At 39.9% G+C, this 23,877-nt stretch overlaps 2 protein-coding genes across 3 annotated transcripts in view; both read left to right on the top strand.

The window, feature by feature from the left end:
- The first annotated feature begins 12,225 nt into the window (after positions 1–12,225).
- Positions 12,226–13,638, top strand: LOC109196106 (uncharacterized). Its single transcript, XM_019349336.2, has 3 exons — positions 12,226–12,274; positions 12,360–12,642; positions 12,734–13,638. Exons 2-3 carry the CDS (start codon positions 12,397–12,399, stop codon positions 13,379–13,381), a joined length of 894 nt encoding a protein of 297 aa, XP_019204881.1. The 5' UTR covers positions 12,226–12,274; positions 12,360–12,396; the 3' UTR covers positions 13,382–13,638.
- A 9,101-nt stretch (positions 13,639–22,739) lies between these two features.
- slco4a1 (solute carrier organic anion transporter family, member 4A1) overlaps positions 22,740–23,877 on the top strand; it is a 32,904-nt gene continuing 31,766 nt past the window's right edge. For both annotated transcript variants that reach the window (XM_005475536.4, XM_005475534.4), the window contains exon 1: positions 22,740–22,892. The gene's annotated coding sequence lies outside the window, so the exon portion shown is untranslated. The remainder of the gene's footprint in view (positions 22,893–23,877) is intronic.

The following is a 23,877-nucleotide window of genomic DNA, read 5'->3' as shown; positions in this document are numbered from 1 at the left end:
AGATATTGGCCTACAATGAACAAGTCAGAGTTTATGGTATGCAAGTGAGACTGAGAAATGAGACACCCAAGAGCTGAAGGTGGTGGGTAAAGATGGTGAGTAAAGATAATTTTTTATGGCCTTGCGAATCCGTCTGCGTACACATCTACATGTGTGGGGGCGGGGTTCTCCAAGATTCTGACTGCATATTGCTGGAAGCAGACGATGTAACCATCTGCCAAATGTTGATTGGTTAACAAGTGATTTGGAATAGATAAGAGACCAACAGCAAATTTCATCATGAACAGCTTTTTTTTTTCAAATACAGTATGAATTTAAAAAGTATGAAAATACAGTATGGGATTTAATGTACAATATTTTTGCCCTTTTGTACATCTAGTTGAGTGATTGATTGATAAAAATGAGCTTTTTATGTATCTGTGAAACTACCAAATAGTCAAAGCTGCTGGATAAACATTTGAAAATAAGAAGAACCTTTAATCACATGATATGTATTGAACTGGTATGCTCATCCTATAGTATGATTCAATCACAGGTGGCCCGCATCAAACTGTCATTGAATTCAGACGATGATCAGTGAAAAGTACAAAGCAGAGGGACGATTGGTTTAAACATTCATTATTTTCACTCTAGTTGAGGTCAAGATTAAAAATCTCAAAGAAAGCTCCCTTAGAATTCAAATTTCTGTGTTGACAGTTGAGAACTGCATTTCATTATAGTGGAGGGGTCAGGACTGTACAGTAAACTGAAACCCTGAGTGCATCAGAGGAAGCTGTAGAAATTACTCTAGGAAGCACGCGATGCTGAGACAGACGGTATTGGAGTCCTCTGAGATGCTACAGTCTGGAACAGTGGCTGCTTTCTGTAATTGAGTTCAATAGCAGAGTGAACTGAGGAGGGTATGTGGGAGGAGAAGATGCAATACAATACAGTATATCCAGTATATTTGGGCATGCACTGCTACACAGAGCTGGGCCACAGGAGTCATCTAGGGTCCCTTTATAATACAGATGGCCTTTTTTTAAATTAGTAATGACATTTAGTAACTAAATAAGTCTAAAATAAGAAATGTTTTATGTTGTATAAACATTAAAAAATCAACATAAAAATAATATGAGTCAATATATTACAATCCTGAGACTTGTGCTATGAAGCAGGATTTTGTCTTATCCAGTTAGCTTTGGAATTAACCCTGGCTTTTCTCGTAATTTGCTTTATACAGTACATCGCCGTGGGAAGAAACAAATGTAATGTCAATCCTCGCTATTAACAAGGGCTTAAAAAGTTATAAGTGTCCGCAGCTCGGACACAAACATTTCACTTGTACTCTGTATGTGACAAATAAAATATGTATTTATTTACTTATAAAAAAACATATGCAATTATGGAGAATACTAAAATATACAATTCATACTAAATATAGTGTAATTTAGTATGCTCCAATGAGCCAAATTTTTTTTTTACTTTGCCCTAAAGTTGTGAAACTGTTACTTCCAGGTGGGAAATTAAACAAATAGACACTGGCTAAAGGGCCTAAAGAAAATATCTCCTTTCCATTTACATAAGAATATTATTTAAAACTATCATTATGAGGGGCATTTAATGTGCAATGTCCTGTGAATGTGTAAGCTTAGATAGCTGACAAATTGAAAATGTAATCATTAATGTCTGACTGCACACATGGGCAAGTCTGGTTGTGCTGTGTAGGAGTTATTTACTGATCATTACATTTAAAAACAAATAATAAAACAGCCTCTGGGCTTGAATAATGAAGCCAGCGTGAAGCACCCACCTGTCACTCAAAGCAGCCACACCCTCGACAAGGCAATTTAAACCAATTTGGGTGATTGGACGAGTTATTTAAATGTTTACCTCTGTACAGTAATAATTAATGGGGAAATTAGCTAAGAGTATCAGTGGACATTTCCATCTGTTTCCTTTGTAAATTTGTGTATATTTATACAGCAATTTCTGACATTTTTTCATGTTTACACCTGGGTTTTTCAAGTGTAGACTGAAAAACCAAGTGGACAGAAACACACCTTTCCTCAGCTTTCATGTACAGCAGCATCTACAAAATATGCAGACGCACCCAGTCTGATGAGAATCTCAGCATTGGTAGTTTAAATATGACACCGGCATAAATGAATATGAAGGGATGAAATAGGATTAGCCTCTTTGTTATTGATTAGCTGGCCGTGTAATAATTAAAGCAGACTGAACCGCAGGGCTACTGCAGCGTATGTGTGTGAGTGTGTGATGAATGCCAAGGTCCCCAAACTCAAGATCGTTCTACTCAGCACAACCACAACCACCTCTCCTCCTGCCAGCACCGCTACAGAGCAACCACCGCATGGTCACACACGAGTGGGTTTGCTGTGTTTGTGTGTGTGTCAGAGTGTGTTTGAGAGATGTTGTAACAAAGTGAGCCTACTGAGAACCTTTTTATGCCAGTATATTTTCTACTTTTAAACACATTGGTCGCTTTTTAAAAAAAAATTAAATAGCTTAATTTAAGCATAAAACTGAATACTAATATTACTTAGAGTGTACACGCATGCATAGACCTACATCACAGAGAATGTGTGTATTGGTGTGTGTACACCACTGAGCACTTAGTCCTCTATCTCCCTGCAGCGTAATCTCTTGATTTGTGGGATTGACCCCTCTTAATTCAATGGAAGAGAATCGCTGTGACAGCAACACTGAATGGATTTTCAATGGACTGCACCTGCTCTATAAGTTTAAGGATAACCTCCTCCTTTCTACCACACATACACACACAGAGGACCAGACCGAGCAGGGTGTTGACAGATCTTACGCGCAGATATTGTACAAACTGAATGAAGTCATCAGATTGAATCAACCGACTGAATTCCTCCATTCTTTCCTCTTGCGTTCCCAGTCTCCGTAAATGTCTGTCTTCAGTCTGGTGGTTCTGATCAATGTCCTCTCTATGAGCTCTGTCTCAGTGGGCTCATCCCAGGACGTCTTCATTAGGAGTCTGTTGCCAGATCTCACTCGCACTGCTCTGCCAATAAAGCCTGTTAAACCTCTGATCCACCAGTCTGATACGTGGCTTACGTTTTACATTTAAGAAAGTTGGCAGATACTCTTATCTGCAATCAGAAAGAGTGTTTTACTTATGAAGAGTGCTTCAGAATTGCTCCTGATGTGGTTGTGTGAAGATCAAACCTACAACCTTTTCTCTTTCACCTGGTCTCTGTGAGAATCACGGCTCCAGCCAAGCGCAACTGACCCTGTGCAGCATGTGCTGTGTGACTGGGAGGTCAAGGAGAGTGTCACCTCTACAATGGACCGAACAGAAAGGAGGTGAAGGAAGAATGAAGGAGAGTGACTTGGCTAACGTGCCTGGCTGTACAGATTTTGAAACATACCATTTCTGCACAGTTTTTAGCACTCTGAACTCCAAAACACAGCAGTATAAAGTAAGTTATGTTTGGTTCAATACATGGAAAACACACAAAATCGGTAAAGTGTCATGTAAGACAGGACTTTTGTCATTTTTTTTTCTTTTTTTGCAATAAAAGAAACTAACTTAAATAATCTTTAATAACTTTTGAGAAGCCATGAACATATTAGAAGAGTGTTTGAAATCAAGAGCATAATAATGGGAACAAAAAGTTCTAACACCTTACCTGCTGTTCACAAAATATGGTCATGAGATCTGTGCTACATGTGTCTTTGAAGCTACTTGCAAATGTCTATTTTGGACTTTTGTTCTGAGCGTGATAGCAATTGCTGCACCCTCATAAAAACACACCCACTTCAAGGGGATTAAAAATATGGAATTGTTTTGGTCACACCAATACAATCATCATTGAGCATACTCTATCCCAAAAGAAGTCAACAATTTGACTTAGGCCCCAGTCATTCAGGCCTACTAATCAGTAGTTTGTGACCCCTGGGAAACACTGGTTAGAGAAGGAAATGTCTTCCCTGACCAATTGTGAGTGGTTGCAGGAGGTTGCTGATGTACCTTGGTGAAGAGGTCATAAAGAGACATACCCCGCTGCGCTGAAAACCACCTTCTGGTTGCTTCTGTCCCTAACACAGTTGCCAATAGTTTGCATGGAGACAGGTTTGTTTGCAAACACTTTCCAACTACTTGCTGAGCAGTGGTGAAACTGTGATGAGTATGACGCAAATAGGACTCTTTACCATGAAAGTAAAAGTTGTGGCTTTGGAAATTTTTGAATTCAAGGGTAAGGCACAACTTTTACTCTGAAGGCAAACTCTCTCCACATCAGTTTGCATCACTTTGCAAACTGATGCAAACAATTACACTGGTGGTTACTTGGTGACTATTTGCAAACAAGTTGGTCTCTTGCATGCAAGCTACACAACACAGTACCAATTGTGTCGTTGGTACCAAGTTGATTCCTAGTCCTGTCCACAAAAATGCATATTTTTTAAATAGTAGTAATTATTTACTGTAGTTTTATCCAACACCTTTAAGCATTTATTTAATTCTGGTATTTTGATAAACAGGGAAAATAAAAACAGATATGTAATACCAGCAAGCAAATAAAAATGATTTTTATCTTTGAACTTCCCTTCTCGTTTTATAGGTCTTTTGTGCTTTTTCGTTCTTCTTTTTCATTTCTGCTACTTTTATTTTGAAAGGTGGTGAATAAAACTAAACAATAAAACAAAGCACTTTTTTTTCAAGCAAGGATCCCCATGCTTTGTACAACAAGCTCAGCTAAGGCACAACAAGCTCGGCTAATTGTCTTCAGCTCCCTTCTGCATTTACAGTTCTATTGCTGTTATCTGTCACCAAGATCAATGTAAAAGCAATAATACCTAGTTAACAGTCAGGAAATATAGCAAAGATATAAACAGCCTGCATAAATACATACTGCAGGTTGAGTAATAGGCTTTTAATTACTAGGAACAGGGAGAAATTGTTGGCAATTTTCAGATGGACAACTAATATGTCATACTGGTGGTTTCAAGATGAGGAGAACACAGCAGAGAGAGATGAGTGGGCCCTCTAGTGCTCAACATGGAGAAGTACCTGAACCTGAACTTCCTGTGATACCTCCGCTAATCAAAGTGAAAGATGCCCACACATCGAATGCAATCAGGACCAAGAGGACAAGTCAACCTGTAAAAATGACTTCAACTACTTTGCCTCTAAAAAAATTGCTCTTTACTTTTAATTCTGTATATATTATTACGGTGGTCTACTGTACCAACAGCTGCCCAATAAAGCAGATGGATGCCGGGACTGATCGAGACTGGGATATTCATCAACACTGAACAGGATTATTTGTGGAGCATTGCATCACTCAACTGTAGGTAATCCTTCACTTTTACACGGCACATTATCCACGCCATGTAATGCACATGAGTGCCTGCTCCTCATAAAGAAATATTGTAAAGTTTTCTCCAGCTTGCTCTTCTTTATACAGCGTAATAACCTGAATGGACTTCCAATTGTTACAATAAAGCCTAAGCTGTAAAGAGAGCTGCAGTCAGTGTTGAATCCAGGATGTGATGACTGATTATTACTGATTACAGTGTGTGTGTGTGTGTGTGTGTGTGTGTGTGTGTGTGTGTGTGTGTGTCTGTGTATGCTGTTGACTGGAAAGATGGAAAATGTATTCATATCCTGACCTTGAAAAAAACAAATATAAAAAGTAAAAAATCTCTACACTTTCTTTTCCCTTGAGCACCAATATGAGTATTACCACAAATAAAGTAATATTGTGTATGTGTATTTTTATGCTGTGTTGTTTGGACCACTTGAGGGCGACATAACCATCCTTTTAAGATGATACAGTGAAATTGCACACTTATCAACACTGGCATGCATTCACATTCCAGTTATTGTAACAGTTATCGCCAAACTAAGCACAGGTGCAGACAAAGCATTCCTCTCCATGGAAACAAGTAGCACAATGTGCCCCACCATACCATAATGGATACTCAATGACAGCTTGAGGAACCTGACATGTGGCTGTAAAATTTTAACCAGCCTAATGATGATCTAGATGAGATGAAATCCCACAAGACCCAAAAGTCAACATACTGGTGCCAGATACCACAGGACACACCCACAGATCCAGTGTCTATACTCAAATGGATCAAATCTGTTTTGTTTGCTCAAAGGCACCGATGGCTCACAGTAGAAAACTCCTGGGTTCAAATTTCTTTCCCGGTGGAGTTTGCATGTATTCCCTCTGTCTGCACAGGCTCCCTCGGTGCACTCCAGCTTCCCCTCGAAACATATGAATACAGTTAGAATAACAGGCAATTCTAAATTTGCCAGTGATTGGTCCAGGGTGTACCCTGCCTCTCACCCTATGACACCCCATGACAACAGAGAAATTGAATCAACAAACTGAATTGATCACAAAATAAAAACTACATACATAAGATTGGCTTCCAAGTCTGAAAAGAAAAGACAGTGTAGAAGTTCCTTTCGTGTATTCAGAAAAGTTCAGCTATAGGGAAGTCTGGAAAATCAGGTGTCCACTTTACTGATGAACTTGGTGTAACTAGTTAGTTTGAGATCTAAAAGAATACAACATGAAGTTCAGCTTGTAAATCAGTCCCCACTGGAGTCAAACAACAGTACAAAGAAGGGAAGGCCTAGTTTGAGTGTCTCTGCAAACCAAATTTGTGCAGAGACAGCAAACCTTGAAGAAGTTTATATATCCCACTGAACACCAAGAGCATATGCTATAGCAAAAAAAAACCAAACAAGCAAAAAAACTAAGTGTAAAAAAAAAGAAAGAATCAAAATGAAATCTAAAACGATCCCAAACATATAGCCAAAGAAATGCTTTTGTCTTGTTACTATATAGTAATAGCATGGTGCCTCTTATGCGCATTTCTATTGGCCAGTTGTTGTTGTTGCTCTATATCTGTGTTATGTGGCTGAGTGTTTGGCACGTTCTTTTGCTAGAGGGGCTTTTTTTAAGTCCCTTTTTTGTGTTTGAGCAGCCTCCTGCTACTCTGTATCTTTTGTCTGGCCTTTATAATGTCGTCTAAGTCCCTGGCACTACATCACCATCTCCTCCGTTGTTAGGCCACTGTTGGGATGGAAGTCAACAGATCTCTATGGCCATGAAAAGCCCTCTCATTAATTCTGCAGAGAAAGACTCGATTACCGAGCTCCGGACACCTTACTGCTGAGAACAGCCTTTCCCCGCATGCATTGATTTCTCAGCCTTCACCCCCCCTCTCTCTGTCCAGGCCAGCTCAGTATACACATTCGCCACACCCAACCACCTACCCACACAACCACAAACACACACACTCCTCCACACTGAATCATCTGAATATCATCAGACAATTCATGATGAATGCTAACTAGACAGCAGCTCCAGCTTTGATTAATGAAGATACCGTGCTGGTTCACAACAGTAGATCTGGCGCCTCACAGCCCAAACCGCAGATAACTGTTCAGTGGGTATTAATCATGGTTAACCAGGCAGCAGTTTCTTACTGGACAAATGAAGTAACTTACTCTGGACATTCTGCATAGCTGCATACTTGCATTCACATGGCAATGACACTCCATAATGCACAAGGTGAGCTTTTGATCTGAATTTAATTACACTTACACCCTCCACATCTTCTCTGAGCCCTTGATACTTCTCCAGCTTCTCATGTTCCTTCCTCCGGATGTTGCTATAATTCAGTATTGATATATACATATATATATATAGTATACAGTATGCATATATAGTATACAGTATACAGAAAAAGAAATAGTATACAGAAACATCTGTGCTGAATACCAGCTGGAAGTCCCGAGGTTAAAATGGGAGACGCCCCCTAGGGTGGTGGAGAATGACCGAGCTAAGATCCTGTGGGACTTCCAGATACAGACGGACAAAATGGTGGTGGCTAACCAACTGGACATAGTGGTGATAGACAAACAGAAGAAGACGGCCGTAGTGACAGCAGGAAGAAGGAATATGAGAAGCTCGAGAAATACCAAGGGCTCAGAGAAGAGCAGTAGCAGTACTAAAAAAGCCCAGACAACTGAGCAGAATCACAAAGAAATGGCTGAAGATGAGGTGGATAATGGGAAAAAACTGTTTCCAATCAGTGAATTCTCACTGGTTTTCATTCAGGTTTTCATTGGTCACTTGGGTATATGTGAACCATGGAATGGTCTACATGGGACACTACAAACAAGCACAACAAAAGCCACCAAACAACATTTTTGCAAATATGAAAATGAATGGCATCTTCATAAAGTGTGAATGAATTGTTGGCATAAATCCAAAAATCATTAAGATATTACTGTAAAATAAGAATGTCAAGAACAAGTTTTACAAAAACAATTTACAAAGGGAATAAATAAATGTAGTAGAAACAAGTTAACAGACTAAATAACCAAAAAAAAATGTATAGAGAAGGGGGTTTTTTTTTCTTTCTTTTTTTAATCATTAAATAAATTTTCAAAAGTTCATTTTGTTATGTATATTTGAGAAACAGCCCTTCGAAGTGAAGCCAAATGCTGACTTCTGTACACCATCCTGACATAACAGAGGTACGGTTAGATGCCAAATGCTGGAGAACATCGCACTCTAGTGGTCATAAAGAGTCAGTCAATGCAGTACTGCATGCAGATGACCTCTCCAGGGTGTACAACGTCTCTCACCCGGGCTCCAGCCTTCCTGCGACCCTGATAATGACAAACAAATGAGAATGTATAGATTCACAATGCAGTCAGACAAGAACAATTCTCCTAGCAACTGCTGAACCCAGACTCATGCATCAGTTTTCCAGACAGAAAAGTGTGTTTCATCTTTCTAGAGAAGATGCCTCCACTGCTGGAGTCCCAAGGTCGTGTGTGTTACATCACTGATAATGATAATGTGCAATGGAACTTGATTTTATATACCTGTGGCCATGGAAGTGATCAGAATACCTGAATTGAATGATTTGGATGGGTGGGTGTAAATATATATTATACCTCTGCTTTTTCATCCCAACATTCTTTATTTATCTTCTGTACTTCTCTGGCCTTTTCAGTCAGGCTTTTCAAAATAAGGCTGGTCTATCAAATTTAATTTCTTTCAAAGCAGCCATAATACACTGTGGACACTTAGTGGGTGTTCACACCACATCTGTAATACACTATCAGAAAGAATGTCCGCAGAGAAGTTTCACTTCATCAGACAAACCAAAACAAGCCAGAAAGCTGGTACTATGACGCACATGTTTTTGAGAATCTGACTGATTTTACAGTAAGTGACAATAACGCTATGTGTCATCTTTAAAAATGCAAAGGCTACTCCCCATTTATGACTCATTCAGGGGTGAGTCATTGAAATATCGTTATTACAGTTTTTTCTGATGGCTTGAGCACATTTTTTGTAACTATTGGCTATTTTTGCAAAACTCTACACACAAATAAGAAAACCCTTCACCCAATCAGCAAAACATTGTCGTTTTCTTGTAAAAGCAAATAACCCTTGCTTAACTCTCCACACCTTTGTAAAAATGGTATTTTTGTATCCAACAGTTAACACAAGCCATCACATTAATAAGCACACAATGCACCAACTACACACTGATGGTATGGATAAAAACACATCTGGCTTTTGCTTTCTCTGTGCACAAGGTAGGCTCTGTCAGATTGAGGTCATACTTTTGTCATAGATCCGTAAGCATAGAGGGATCCAAACTTCAAGTACTAGTGTTTATTCACACACATCAAAACAAACACAAGTGTTTATTTCCAAGTATAGGATTATTTGCAATCGCCATGTTGACTATGTGGGTTTCTTGGTCTGGAGTGAACATGCTTCCTCTGCTCCCAGCATCTGGTCGTCTAGCAATTCTGTAAAGTAACAATTTCAGTATTTTTACATCTATGGTATTGTTGTGTTTCTCATTAGCATATGGCAGTGCTAGAAATCTTAGTGCAAAGTGACTGTACTAACCGATTCTCATTTCAAAATGTCCTTATGATGCTTGCTACAGTGTAGCGACTCGAGTTAGGCTGAACCCGTTGGCCTCCTCTGCCTCCTCTAATTCTCACTCTTCTCACTCTTCCTGCTCCTTCCATTGTACTCCACACGGACAGCTTACCTGTATTATAGTGCTTAGGCTGATTGCAAAGTGAACTAATTCTCTAAAACAGTTTTCACATGTGACAGTGTGCCAGACAGTTGGCAAAATAGTGTAAATAATGGGCATAAATATGTATAGTTTTGCTAGGAGTGCGTTGATCATTTGGAAATTGAGTGTAAAGCAGTGAGTTGTGTTCACAGTTCTGCAAAAAGAGTGCTGTGCAGTGAATTGTAACTACAGGTTTGCAAAGTGTGTGTTACAAAATGGCAAACTGAGTGCAAAGCAGTGTTTGTGCTTTTAGTTTTGCAAACTCAGTCAGTGGTTTTGCTATAAGTTTAAATAGTTTTAGAAATTGTGCTATAAGAATCACAGTTAGGGTTTAAGCATTCAGAAAAAACTGTAAGCATTCAGAAAAAAACTGTATTCCATCACATAGTTACTGTGAAAAAGGGAGTGTTATTTTGTATGGGTTTTTAAAACAAAGGCAATTGATAAGACTACCTAAGGTCAGACAAAAGAGAATGCTGTCATTTGTAACGCTTATAAACCCATATTAGATATTAATATTTTATTTGTTATTATCATATTTTATTATAATATATCAAATGTTAAAACATTTTACTACTTCAGGAAGAATATTAGCTTAGTTTAAATTAGATGGCAGCAAAAAGTCTCAAAAAAGAAAAGGAGGTATTACAGTTTTTCTGAATTGCTAAAACACTAAATCCAATTGTAAAATTAAACTGTCAACTATGAAAACTCTTTCATCAAATCAATCCCACAGGTGCCAAAATCTTAAACACTATTTATCTGGTCAGGACACCATTTGCAAATCTGAATCGCCCATTTGCCAAAACTCTAAACACATTCTCAAACACAAAACACATTTAGGAGTGTGGTGCACTTGTACCCAGAATGGTGCACACAGGCCACGGACGTTAAACACAACTAACACACTGTTTCCATCATTAACACACTACACACTCAAAATTGAAAACACATGTTGCAAACTCTTCTTCTGCTTTTTGCTAGATTCAATACAGCTTCATCCACAAAGATGTATTCATGAGGCCTAACCATTGAGTCAAGCTCAAAGATTCTCTGTACACAACAAACTGATTTTAGTTCTGTAAATGAAATAGTATGATGTATACATGTGCTATGTATACAAGTATACTTATAACTACAGTTTTTCCCAATTGTTTACACGCATTTCCTGAAAGCATCTCTCATATTGTCAGAACCCTACACACAAATCCAAAAACACACACACACAATGGGCAAAACCTTTCAATTCTCCTGCAAAATGAAACTCTACATTCAAAATAACGTAATTTCTTGTCAAAATTGTGTTTTGTTTTCAAATGACACACACAAACCATCACATGAATAGACATTTATAAGAACCAGTTAAACACTGATTTGCTTAATGTAAAACACTATGACCACTTCTTCTCCAGTCATCATAATGACTTACAGTTTTTTCTGAATGCTTAAACCCTAACTGTGATTCTTATAGCACAATTTCTAAAACTATTAATACTTATAGCAAAACCACTGACTGAGTTTGCAAAACTAAAAGCACAAACACTGCTTTGCACTCAGTTTGCCATTTTGTAACACACACTTTGCAAACCTGTAGTTACAATTCACTGCACAACACTCTTTTTGCAGAACTGTAAACACAACTCACTGCTTACACTCAATTACCAAATTTCCAACACACTCCTAGCAAAATTATACACATGTATGGCTATCATTAACACTATTTTGCCAACTGTCTGGCACACTTTCACATGTGAAAACTGTTTTAGATAATTAGTCCACTTTGCAATCAGCCTAAGCACTATAAACAGGCCACAGGTAAGCTGTCTATGTGGAGTACAATGGAAGGAGCAGCAAGAGTGAGAAGAGTGAGAATCAGAGGAGGCCGAGGGAGAGGACGTGGAGGTGAAGAAGTTGGAGGAAGAGGACGTGGAGGTGAAGAAGTTGGAGGAAGAGGACGTGGAGGAGCAAGAAGAGGACGAGGAGGGGAAAGGGGAAGGGTAAGAAGAGTAAGAAACAGAATAACTGATGACATCAGAGCTACAAAAGTGGACCATGTCATCAACCATGGGATGACCCTGAGGGAAGCTGGCCAACGGGTTCAGCCTAAACTGAGCCGCTACACTGTAGCAGGCATCATAAGGACATTTCGAAATGAGAATCGGTAAGTACTTTGTAGCACTGCCATACTCTAATGAGAAACACAACAGTACCATACATGCAAAAATACTGAAATTTTTACTTTACAGAATTGCTAGACGTCCAGATGTTGGGGGCAGAGGCAGAATGTTCACTCCAGAGCAAGAGACCCATATAGTGAACATGGTGATTGCCAATAATGCAATAAGACTGCGTGAAATACAGCAGCGCATAATTGATAATGACACCATCTTTCAAAATATACACAGTGCAAGCATTTCTGCACTAAGTCGTGTACTTGCGCACCACAGAATAAGAATGAAGCAAATTTACAGAGTTCCTTTCGAGAGAAACACAGAACGTGAAAAACAACTGCGATATGACTATGTGCAGGTAAGCTAGTGTCATTGGTTCTGAATTTGGAAGTGCATACTGTAGTGCTGTGCATGGGCCTGATGTGTTGCATTTGTTGTGTCTTGTTCAGAGAGTGATGGAACTAGAAGCAGATGCAATGGGACATGAGCTACTTTTTGTGGATGAGGCCGGTTTTAACCTCAGTAAAACCAGGAGACGTGGCAGGAACATTATTGGACACCGTGCCATCATCAATGTCCCAGGACAACGTGGTGGTAACATAACCATGTGTGCAGCTATAAGCCAAAATGGTGTTGTTCACCATCATGCAACCATAGGCCCATACAACACTGCACACATTATTGCATTCCTGGACACCTTGCATGACATGCTCACTGTTCAGAGACCAGAGCAGACCCGATATGTCATCATATGGGACAATGTTGGTTTCCATAGGGCTGCTTTGGTCCGCAACTGGTTTACAGACCACCCATCCTTCTTGGCACTCAACCTCCCTCCATACTCTCCATTCTTAAATCCCATCGAGGAGTTCTTCTCTGCCTGGCGCTGGAAAGTGTACGACCGTCATCCTCATCAACAGGTAGCCCTTTTACAGGCAATGGAGGAGGCATGTGGAGATATTGACCAGGCATCATGCCAGGCCTGGATACGGCATTCAAGGAGATATTTTCCCCGGTGCCTTGGACTGGAGGATATCGCATGCGATGTGGACGAAATTTTGTGGCCGGACCCAGAAAGACGACATGATGTAGGCTGATAGTCTTTTTTTCCCCTTTTTTTTGTGAAATTCCTATTTTGTGTTCTGACTTTGTCTTGGTTTTGATGAGTGTGAATAAACACCAATACTTGAAGTTTGGATCCTTGTATGTTTACATGACACTATGACAAAAATGTGACCTCAAATTGACATCTGTACACAGAGAAAGCAAAGGCCAGATGTGTTTTGTATTCATACCATCAGTGTGCAGTTGGCGCATTGTGTGCTTAGTAGATGATGGCTTGTGTGTACTGTTTGATACGAAAACACCATTTTTACGAAGGTGTGAAGAGTTAATCTAGCTGTGTTCGCTTTTGCAAGAGAACTACAATGTTTTGATAATTGGGTGACAGGTTTTCTTATTTGTGTGTAGAGTTTTGCAAAAATAGCCAATAGTTACAAAAAATGTGCTTAAGCAATCAGAAAAAACTGTAATGTAAACCTTTTTTGTTCAGTGTTACACTTACTACAAACAGTACATAGGCCTACATAAGTGCATTGTAAAAGTTTTCAGAATGTTTCTATGCAAAACACACAAATACATGGTACCAAATATATTTCACTGTATTTTTCCCACAAAAACAATGTACACAGTCTTCATCCCAACCAACACAAAGTTGCACATAACATGGTCTACATATACAAACAACAGAAGAAAAAAACGGTGATGTTGCATCCTCTCTTCTGTTTCCATCTGGCCACAGCACCTCATCCACATCACAAGCAATGTTTTCCCTGGCTGATCAGCAGGGCAAATATCGCCTAGCATGGCGAATCCAGCCATGAATAGTATCAACTGCTATATCTCCACATGCATAGCCTGGAGAAGGGGTATACATGCGTGTGGATTTCGGTCATACACTTTCCATCTCCAGGCAGAAAAAACACACTTTTTAGTTGTTTATCTCCCTCCATATTCTCCATTCCCCAATCCTATTGAGGTGGACTGTGAACCAGTTACAGACTCTGAAACACACATGATACGTAATACAGACTTGGAGTGGTCACTATTGTGAAACATGATCAGAGTATGATTACTGTACAGTACTGTAATTTATACAGTGTTGAGTATGCAACAATTGTAGGATTGTATGGGACTTACTTACTTTACCAATGTGATGAGTTAGTATGCAAAGTAGGGCAACTGAGTTTATAATTTTGAATGACAGTGTGTTTATTGTGCAAACAAGAGATTTTCTTCATAAAATTGTGCCAAATGCAGAGAATTGTATGTAGTGTTTTGAAAAAAGCGTTTTAAAACTGCTATTTGAGTGTAAAGCAGGAATTGTGCTTGTAGTTTAGAAGAATTGCTTCAGGAGGTTAGTGCATCAGTTACATGTTGTAGTCATTGTGTCTGAAGTACAAGTAATTGTGTGTAAACAATTGGGAAAAACTGTAAATGGTGTTTTGCTTGGAATTGAAAGACGGCCACATGAGGGTGGAAGAACACGCGTGTGCTCACAACACCAGGAGACACTTATGGTGGATATGATCCGTTAGAATAATTCAATTCAATTCAATTCAATTCAATTTTATTTATATAGCGCCAAATCACAACAAAAGTCGCCTCAAGGCGCTTTATATTGTACAGTAGATAGCACAATAATAAATACAGAGAAAAACCCAACAATCATTTGACCCCCTATGAGCAACTCAATAATGCAACTCAACTGCATGAAATACAGCAGTGGATTATAGAAGACAACATACATCTTGAATCTAGCAAAAAGAAGAAGAAATGGTCACAATGCTGTTATTGAACTGCCTGGCCAGCGTGGTGGAAATGTAACTAGTAGAGAGATTGAGTAGTGAGATCGCGAGCAGGCAGAGCATCCCATATCATTTGGGACAATGTGAGCTTTCACTGTGGTCCAAGAATATGCAATTGGTTTCACAATGAGCAACATTTTATCAATGTGTTTCTTCCACCATACTTTTTGAACCCTATTGAGGAGTTTTTCTCAGCATGGAGATGTAAAGTATACAACCGAAACCCTTACACACAGGAAAATCTACTTCAAGCATTGAATGGAGCATGTTGTAAGATAGAAGTGGAATCTTGCCAGGGCTGGATTCGGCATGCTAAATGATTCTTTCCTCATTGCCTGGCAAGGGAGACCATAGCATGTGATGTGGATGAAGTCCTGTGGCCTGACCCAGCACAAAGGCATGATGCTGAGGCAGAATAAATTACCTGAATATGTTGTAAAAATATATGATTTTTTTTAATGTATATATAACTTTTTTGCTGCAGTTCTTTTTTTGTTAAAATGTGAGTACAAGAATAAATGAATGAATAGATAAATATTATTTTCCAGCTATCCCACAGTGTTTTGTATTTATTTCTGTAGTGTGTAATCGTTGCTAAGTTGTGTTTACACATTGGCTGGTTTTGTGTGGCTTTTGACAGTAGTGGTTGATTTTGAGTAAAGTTTGGGGTCAAATGTTTGGTTTTGCAAGACAAGTTAAAGGTTATGTGAGTGTAGCTTGAATTTTACAGTTTGTGTTTAGTGTTTTGACACACAGAGATGAGATTTTAGGAAATGTGTTTTAGCAATTCAGGAAAAACTGTAGGGAAAAAAAGCTGGAGGAATAGTTTGCAGCTAAGTAGGTTAATTTGCAACAGGTGAGTAACACGATGCAGTATACAGTTGTATGCAAAAGTTTGGGCACCCCTGATAATTTTCATGGTTTTTCTTTATAAATCATTGGTTGTTAAATTTCATTTAAATATACCATATAGCAGACAAACACAATGATATTTGAGAAGTGAAATAAAGTTTATAGGATTTACAGAAAACGTGCAATAGTTACTTAAACTAAATTAGGGAGGTGCATAAATTTGGGCACCCCAACAGAAAAATTACATCAATATTTAGGAGATCCTCCTTTTGCAGAAATAATAGGCTCTAAACCCTTCCTATAGCTTCCAATGAGAGTCTGGATTCTGGTTGAAGGTGTTTTGGATCATTAGGGGAGACCGGGGATAGTTGTAACGTGGGTCAGTTGTAACACTTCCAATTTCTCCAATCAGGGCTAAGTTTAAAATGATGTGATTCATCCTGTGCATGCCCAATTCAGTTCTGCTATCACATCTGAAAAATCAGCACATTTTGTCAAACACAGACAATTTAACACGAAAAAAAGTAATTTGTATGCCAAAAAGTAAGTTTTTCTACTTTATTTCAATTTCTAATAGCATTATCTGCTTTGCAGTTAACATAATTTAAGTTTGATGAGTTTATTTGTATGTCTATGGGGATATATTCTGTGTAGGTCTTTAGTGCTAATGTTTTAGCCGTTGGCTGTAATCTTAGCTAGTTCATGGCTATAGGAGTCTGGGTCAGTTGTAACAGCAACAGTCTGGGTTAGTTGTAACAATAATGCATATGTTACAACTTACCACACTATTACTTTAACTTATATTAAACAAGTTGGGGCAACGACATCAGCAGAGAGAGTTTCACTGGTCGCCTTTGTATATGCGGTTAATGCCATTGGCAACACAATTCCTCCACTGTTTGTGTTCCCACACATACATTATGCAGACCACTGTGTCAGAGATGGACCAGTAGGAAGTATTGGTAGTGGAAATAAATCAGGATGGGTGCAAGAAACAGATTTCCTCATCTTTCTGAAGCACTTTGCAAACCACACCAAGGTAAGCCATGATAAAAAGTAATGGAATTGCGATGCTGGTGCACAACTACATTTTTTCAGCTTCATTGTTATGTTCAAAAGTTGGTGCAAGAGTTGTAGGTTATAATGCCCACTGAGCCAATGAGGCCAAACTCAAGGAAGACCAACCAAAATTAATGAAATATTCAGTTGCAGAAAATTCCATCATTTGTCTTTTTTGGGGGGTTGGAATATGTTCAAAAGCTAGATTTCTGCATTCTGTCACACACAGAGCTACATAAATGGCTCTATGTGCATTCATGTGTTGAATAAAAAAGATTACATGTTAATGTTTTGTCAGTACCCTTATTTCATTGTGTTACATTTCACCCCAGGATATGTTACAACTAACCCAGACTATGGGGTTAATTGTAACATTTCACTCTTTGTGTTTGAGACCATACCATGCAATGGGTAATTGTGCTGCAGAGAAAATAGCTGCACTATTTAATAGCAGAGACATGTAAATACTTTGCATTACATTTTCAAACCACTACCTTAAAAGAGCTCCAATTTACAGACAGAAATGTCAAAAATGTTACAACTATCCCCGGTCTCCCCTACTATACGATCACTTTACGAAACATCTCCAGTTCAGTCAGGTTTGATGGTGTCTGAGCATGGAGAGCCCGCTTTAAGTCACACCATAGATTTTCAATACTATTCAGGTCTGAGGACTGAGATGGCCATTCCAGAACATTGTACTTGTTCCTCTGCATGGATGCCTAAGTAGATGTTGAGCAGTGTTTAGTGTCGTTGTCTTGTTGAAAAATCCAGCCCCAGCGCAACTTCAACTTTGTGACTGATCCTTGAATATTGTTCTCAAGAATCTGCTGATATTGACTGGAAACCATGCAACCCTCAACTTTAACAAGATTGCCAGTACCTGCACTGGCCACACAGCCCCACAGCTTGATGAAACCGCCACCAAATTCTACTGTGGGTAGCAAGTCTTTCTCTTGGACTGCTATGTTCTGTTTCCGCCATCCATACTGCCTCCCCTATGTCCAAATAACTCAATTTTAGTTTCATCAGTCCACAGCATATCATTGTGTTCATCTGCTATATGATATATTTAAATGAAATTGCTGATCCAAACAACCAATGATTTATAAAGAAAAACCATGAAAATTATCAGGGGTGCCCAAACCTTTGCATACCACTGTATTGCACAATATACATGTAAACCAAAATAAAACCTATTACAATATGAGAAATTACCACTTTTGATGCTGGTAAAGAACAACAACAACGTGGCACTTTTAAAGGCCTGCAGACTGATTGCTAAGTGAAGATTTGTGTGAAGGAGTGTCAAACAGGTGCTCATTGATTTCATACTCATCTAGGTAATTTCTAATAGTTAGAAATAAGTGTGTGTTAACTGTTTTGCAAAAAGGTGGGGAAATGTGTCAATCCAGTGAGAAAGGGTTAATACATTTCCAAGATGTGTCTTTTGCTCTGATAAAGAAAACTAAGTGGATTCCAGTTTCTTTAAGCAGTTCAAAGCAATCAAGAAAAACTGTAATGCTAATTTAAAAACACTTTATTTGAACAGGTTTGTACAAGGCTTAAATGAACATAAAGGAGTCAGTATTTATGTAATTGCCCATAATTAGAGAGCTGCAGGAGTGCTGCTCTATTTTTTCTCCTTTTTCGTTTTTCTAGTTAAAATAAAACAGGGACATCCTAAATAGTATGCTTTTTTAATTTATTGTTTTTATGCTCATTTGACTCCAAACTATTAGAGCTTACTTTGCTTTTTCAACAATTCACACTAACCAGCTACAGTTCCCAATGGTTCCCCAAATGGTCTAAATGTCTTTACAGTCACACCTATTTGAATTTTTTCCACCGTTCCTGTCAGGGGCTGGGTCTGTGACCCTGAATTTTGAGTTCATCGTGTGTCTTTTGGAGTTCTTATATTATATTGATTAAATGCTTGGTTTTTGTGTTGCCATTATTAGGAATTAGTTGAGTTTTATTCTAGTTTAGGTTCTATGTCCCCTTCTGTGAGTCTGTTCTTGTCTTCTGTTTTAGTTGTCATGTCTGTCTCATCATGTTCACTGTTTATTTTGAAAGTCTTGTTTCCATGTTCCATGTGTTTTGTTTTCCTTCCCCTGTGTGTTATGATGTTCATTTGTGCCAGCTGTTTCCTCATCTGTTTCCACTTCCCCTGATCACCTCCTGTGTGTATTTAGTCTGTCTGTTTTCATCCTGTCGTTGTCTGGTCGTCTGTGTATATTCCCTCCACGTCACATCAGGTTTATGGATTTTCATGATTCTGCTCAGGTCATGAGCATGTACCTGGTCAGGATTATGTTCATGTCACGTTAGTCAGAATCGTCGCAGTTATCACAGTTAGTTTTTTCAGTCTAGGTTTTAGTTTTAGTTTACTCATTCATGTTCACCTTGCTTTATTTCTCCATTCTTGTTCTCAGTCCTAATAAAGGCTCACCCTTAGTTTAAAGTTCAGTCTGCTCCTGTGTTCTGCTTTTGGGTCTATCCCACTAATTCAACGGCGTACCCCACCATGACAGTTCCAGTCATTTTTCAAATATAAAATACTGATTTTTGTGTTGTGCAATTGATTTCTGACACAAATTAAACTATAAACTAACTAAAAAAAGAACAATGGATTTACTGACCCAAATGAAAAGAGAGAGATTGAGTAGAGAGATCGCGAGTAGGCAGAGCATCCCATATCATTTGGGACAATGTGAGCTTTCACCATTGTCCAAGAAAATCCCATTGGTTTCACAATGAGCAACATTTTATCAATGTGTTTCTTCCACCATACTTTTTGAACACTATTGAGGAGTTTTTCTCAGCATGGAGAAAAACCCCTCATAAAGTATCCTCGTAAAGTATACGACCGAAACCCTTACACACAGGAAAATCTACTTCAAGCATTGAAGTAGATTTTCACTTACACTTTAGGGCAACTGAGTTGCAACTGAGTCAAATATGTGTTACACAAATTGGACTCAGTTGAAACATGATGAACTTTTTTAAGGTCATGGTAAACCCGCAGACCATTCATCACTCGTTTTGGTAGGTTGTCTGAAGACTGCTGGTTCAGCCTGACTACTCAGCACAAGATTGGTCAAGAATTGATAGCACCACAAGCCTTGAACACCATTGGACAAGAGAATTCTCTGTAGAAAAAGTACTCACGTATGGGAGGTGATAAGTGCCAAACACAAGCAGAAAGAAAAAGCAAATATTGGAAATAGTATCATCTATCATTTGAATCAAAAATATGTGTATGTATACATGTATTAAAAGGATTTCCATAATATATACTATCCACCAACTGTAACTCCAAACTCAGGGTTAAATTTAGTGATTTGTTTATTTATTTTTTTAATCTAGCAAAAACTGCTAACACTGACAAAAATGTAAAGCTGTTATGTTCAATGTAAAGAATTCTATTTGTTTCTATGCGTTTGTAACACATTTAACTCCATATGAAGGGCCTTAAAGGGAGCGTGTTTCAAACAGTTGATGAACTGCAGTGGTTTAACAAGACCCAGTGCAAAATAAAATGTCATTACACACAAAGAGTGACTGCAGTAAGATGAGACAGGGCGTTGGTGAATTCCCAGATATCCTAGGAAACCCAAATGTACACCAGTGAGTCAGCTCCTCTTTTAAACTTTCATTTTGATTCACTTTTACTTTCACTTTTACACATGTTTAGAACAAACTACTTTATTAGAAATCAAAGTGTGATTTACTTTCATATGTGTATAGAAAAAAAAGTTTACTTTTCCTTGCTTTTTATCCCAATATAACATTTAAAAGCGCTACATGTATATGCAGCACATATGTTTCATATTTCACATAGTATATGTGTATCCAAAAAGTTAAAAGAGCACACATTTGTTTGTTACTGCAATACGAAGTGTTCATTTAAGCTGACAAAAAAAAAATAAACAAATACATCTGCAAACTTCAACAAAAAAAGATGACTCAGCAACCATCCTCTGATACTGGAGGGGAATGTTTTCCTCTAATACTCTGACACATGATTCAGTTGTTCTTTACACTGTGTGGGATTTTAACAATGGGCTTTCCTGTCACTGGTAAAATGAATGTCACTGTGGTGTGAATAAGGCACGGCGGGACCACAGATCATCATTTAGAGCCATTTTATTCAAATCACATCACATCACAGCACAACACACACCAACCCCTGAATCCCCGTGTTTTTATCTCGGCGGGCGTGATTAAGGATGCCGTGCAGATGCGTCCGCCCTCCCTGCACGGCACCGCAGACCACGCCCCACAGGCGGCTGGGCAGATGTCCGGCGTGCACTGGCCTCTGGTGGCGGTGAGGCCGGTCTGGCGAGCATGCCGATCTCAAGCATGGCGTACGCCTCGATGGCCATCTCCAATCAAGCAGGTTCCCCTGGCACGGGGACCTCTGTCTCCTCGTGCAGCTCCTCCATCACCGCCGCCGTTCCCGGCTGGAGCAGCCCATCGCATGGCTCCTCTGTCACCACCGCCACCGCCGCCGCCGCTCCCGGCTCGAGAAGCCCCTCGCGCGGCTCCTCCGTCACCACCACCCCTGCTCCCGGCTCAAGCAGCCCCTCGCGCGGCTCCACCGCCACCGCCGCCGCCGCTCCCGGCGCGAGCGGCCCCTAGCGCGGCTCCTCTTCCTCCGGCCGGCGCAGACCCTCGCATGCCTCGTCCGCCGCCCCCGGTTGGAGCGGCTCCTCCACTGCTCCCGGCAGGAGCAGCCCTTCACCCGGCTGTTCCCCCTCCTCCAGCAGGCGCAGATCCCTGCGCGCCTCGTCTGCCACCTCGGGCTGCTGAAGTGCCTCACGCGGCTCCTCCACCTCTCCACTGCCTTCGGGACACACCTGTGGGGGTGGTGCCCAGGCCCAGAGCAGCGCCGCCAGCTCCCCAATCCTTTCCAGGTGGCGCTCGGTCTGGTCCCGCAGCTCTTCCTGCTGGCGATGCACCTGCGCCTGCTGCTCCCTCTGGGCCAGCTCCTCCCTTCCCTGGCTCCGGTAAGGACCCGCTGTGCCCCCTCCTGGGTTTCGGCACCAGTGTGGTGTGAATAAAGCACGGCGAGACCACAGATCATCATTTAGAGCCATTTTATTCAAATCACATCACACCACAACACACACCAACCCCTGAGTCCCCGTGGTTTTAACTCGGCGGGCATGATTAAGGATGCCGTGCAGGTACGTCCGCCCTCCCTGCACCGCAGACCACGCCCCACCACAGTCACTCATTAGTTGTCTGAATTGTTGACTTTGTTTCCCTTTAAATGCAATTAACATTAATTTGTGTAAATGGAAGAAAGCGAGACACAAACTCCTGTGAGACTGTAACGATTATGGCTTTGTCACCCACACAAAACTTTAATGATTTGCCTTGTTTGTCTGATGAGCACTGTAAATATAAAAACCAGTAGAAGATCATTGCTGTATCCAAGTGTGCTTCTTCCACCACTTACAGTCGCTGGTATTGGCAGACACATTTACAGCTGTAGAATATTTTATTCAGACTAGCACATTTAATACTAAAAGGAAGAAGACAAGAAATGAATAAACACGCATGCATACTCGTAATATATTCTTTTTTTTTTTGCTCATTTATTAATTAATTAATTTGATTGTATTTCTTATGGCGGCACTAATCATCCTCCATACTAAAAGTGACCACACCGCGATTAAATCCCGCTGCCTCCATAAAAGAGGAGCGCTAAGCAGCAGCATTGCAGATAGTGCACCACATCTGCAGCTAGTTTTTCTCCACACGAGACTGTAGACAGAAGATTATATGGGAAGAAGTGGACTAATAAGCGCTGCTTTACAAGGTAAGCGTGCTCATTTTCATACACCGGTGTCGACTCTATGGCGGGGACTGCCGCTCAGCATCAGTAGCAGTGATATCCCTGTAACCACATGTCCGAAGGTAAAATGATGGCCAGAAATGCATTTAGTTTGCAATCTACAACATGTTCATATAGCAGTACGCGAGTATTTCACACATTGTCTGTTTTGGGGTTTTTTTGAGCAATCTATAGACTAAAATGAACAAATGGCTTTTTAATCAGTCGCATTTGGTCTCATGAATCCTTAACATGCTCTGTCACTGAATTCCGCACTGTAGCATAGCCTACTGTAATATATAGATGCGCTTTCAATGTCCACAGAGCCAATAATTCAAAAGAAATCAGCAATTCATTCATGCAGATACATTTTTGTATTGTCACACATGAAAAATCATTCCCCTCACATATACTGTCGCTCCCACGTGTCTTTCATTTAATGAAAAATGCGCCGAATTGGCTGATTATTGCAAGACAAGGATCTTCCGGTGGGTTTGTTTGCCTTGGGTGCCTTTCTTAGAAGCATGTGTAGACAGTGTGAACTGCCATTTATAGTTCTGTGTATTCGCAGCCCACGCTTTGTTTCCTGTGAGGCTACAAGATCTGCTTTAGCCAGACATCCGAACGCACACGCACGCACACTCACACACACACGCACACACACACACACACACACACACACACATGCGGTACACGCGGAAAGAGTGCGTTTCACGAGCTAGTGTGATGCAGACATGCAAAGGTCCGTAGGGAGAATATATATTCAAGGCTTACTTAGGCAATCACAGCATAGAATTTCCATAAGTTTAAGTTACCATCTCAGTTGGACTTTTCATTTCATTTAAAGCCATTTATCCATGCATCTGTTAGTGTTGGCCAGGAAGGGATTGATATGATCAGCAGCGATTCTCAGGTAGGTTGTGACCTTTAAATGATCCCCTAAATGATCCCCACAATTAACCACATAGAC

Source organism: Oreochromis niloticus, linkage group LG20 (genome assembly GCF_001858045.2).
Source record: "Oreochromis niloticus isolate F11D_XX linkage group LG20, O_niloticus_UMD_NMBU, whole genome shotgun sequence".
In the NCBI taxonomy this organism is placed as follows: domain Eukaryota; kingdom Metazoa; phylum Chordata; class Actinopteri; order Cichliformes; family Cichlidae; genus Oreochromis; species Oreochromis niloticus.
Note: the sequence above shows the minus strand (reverse complement) of the source record. Positions and strands in the feature narration are given on the sequence as shown.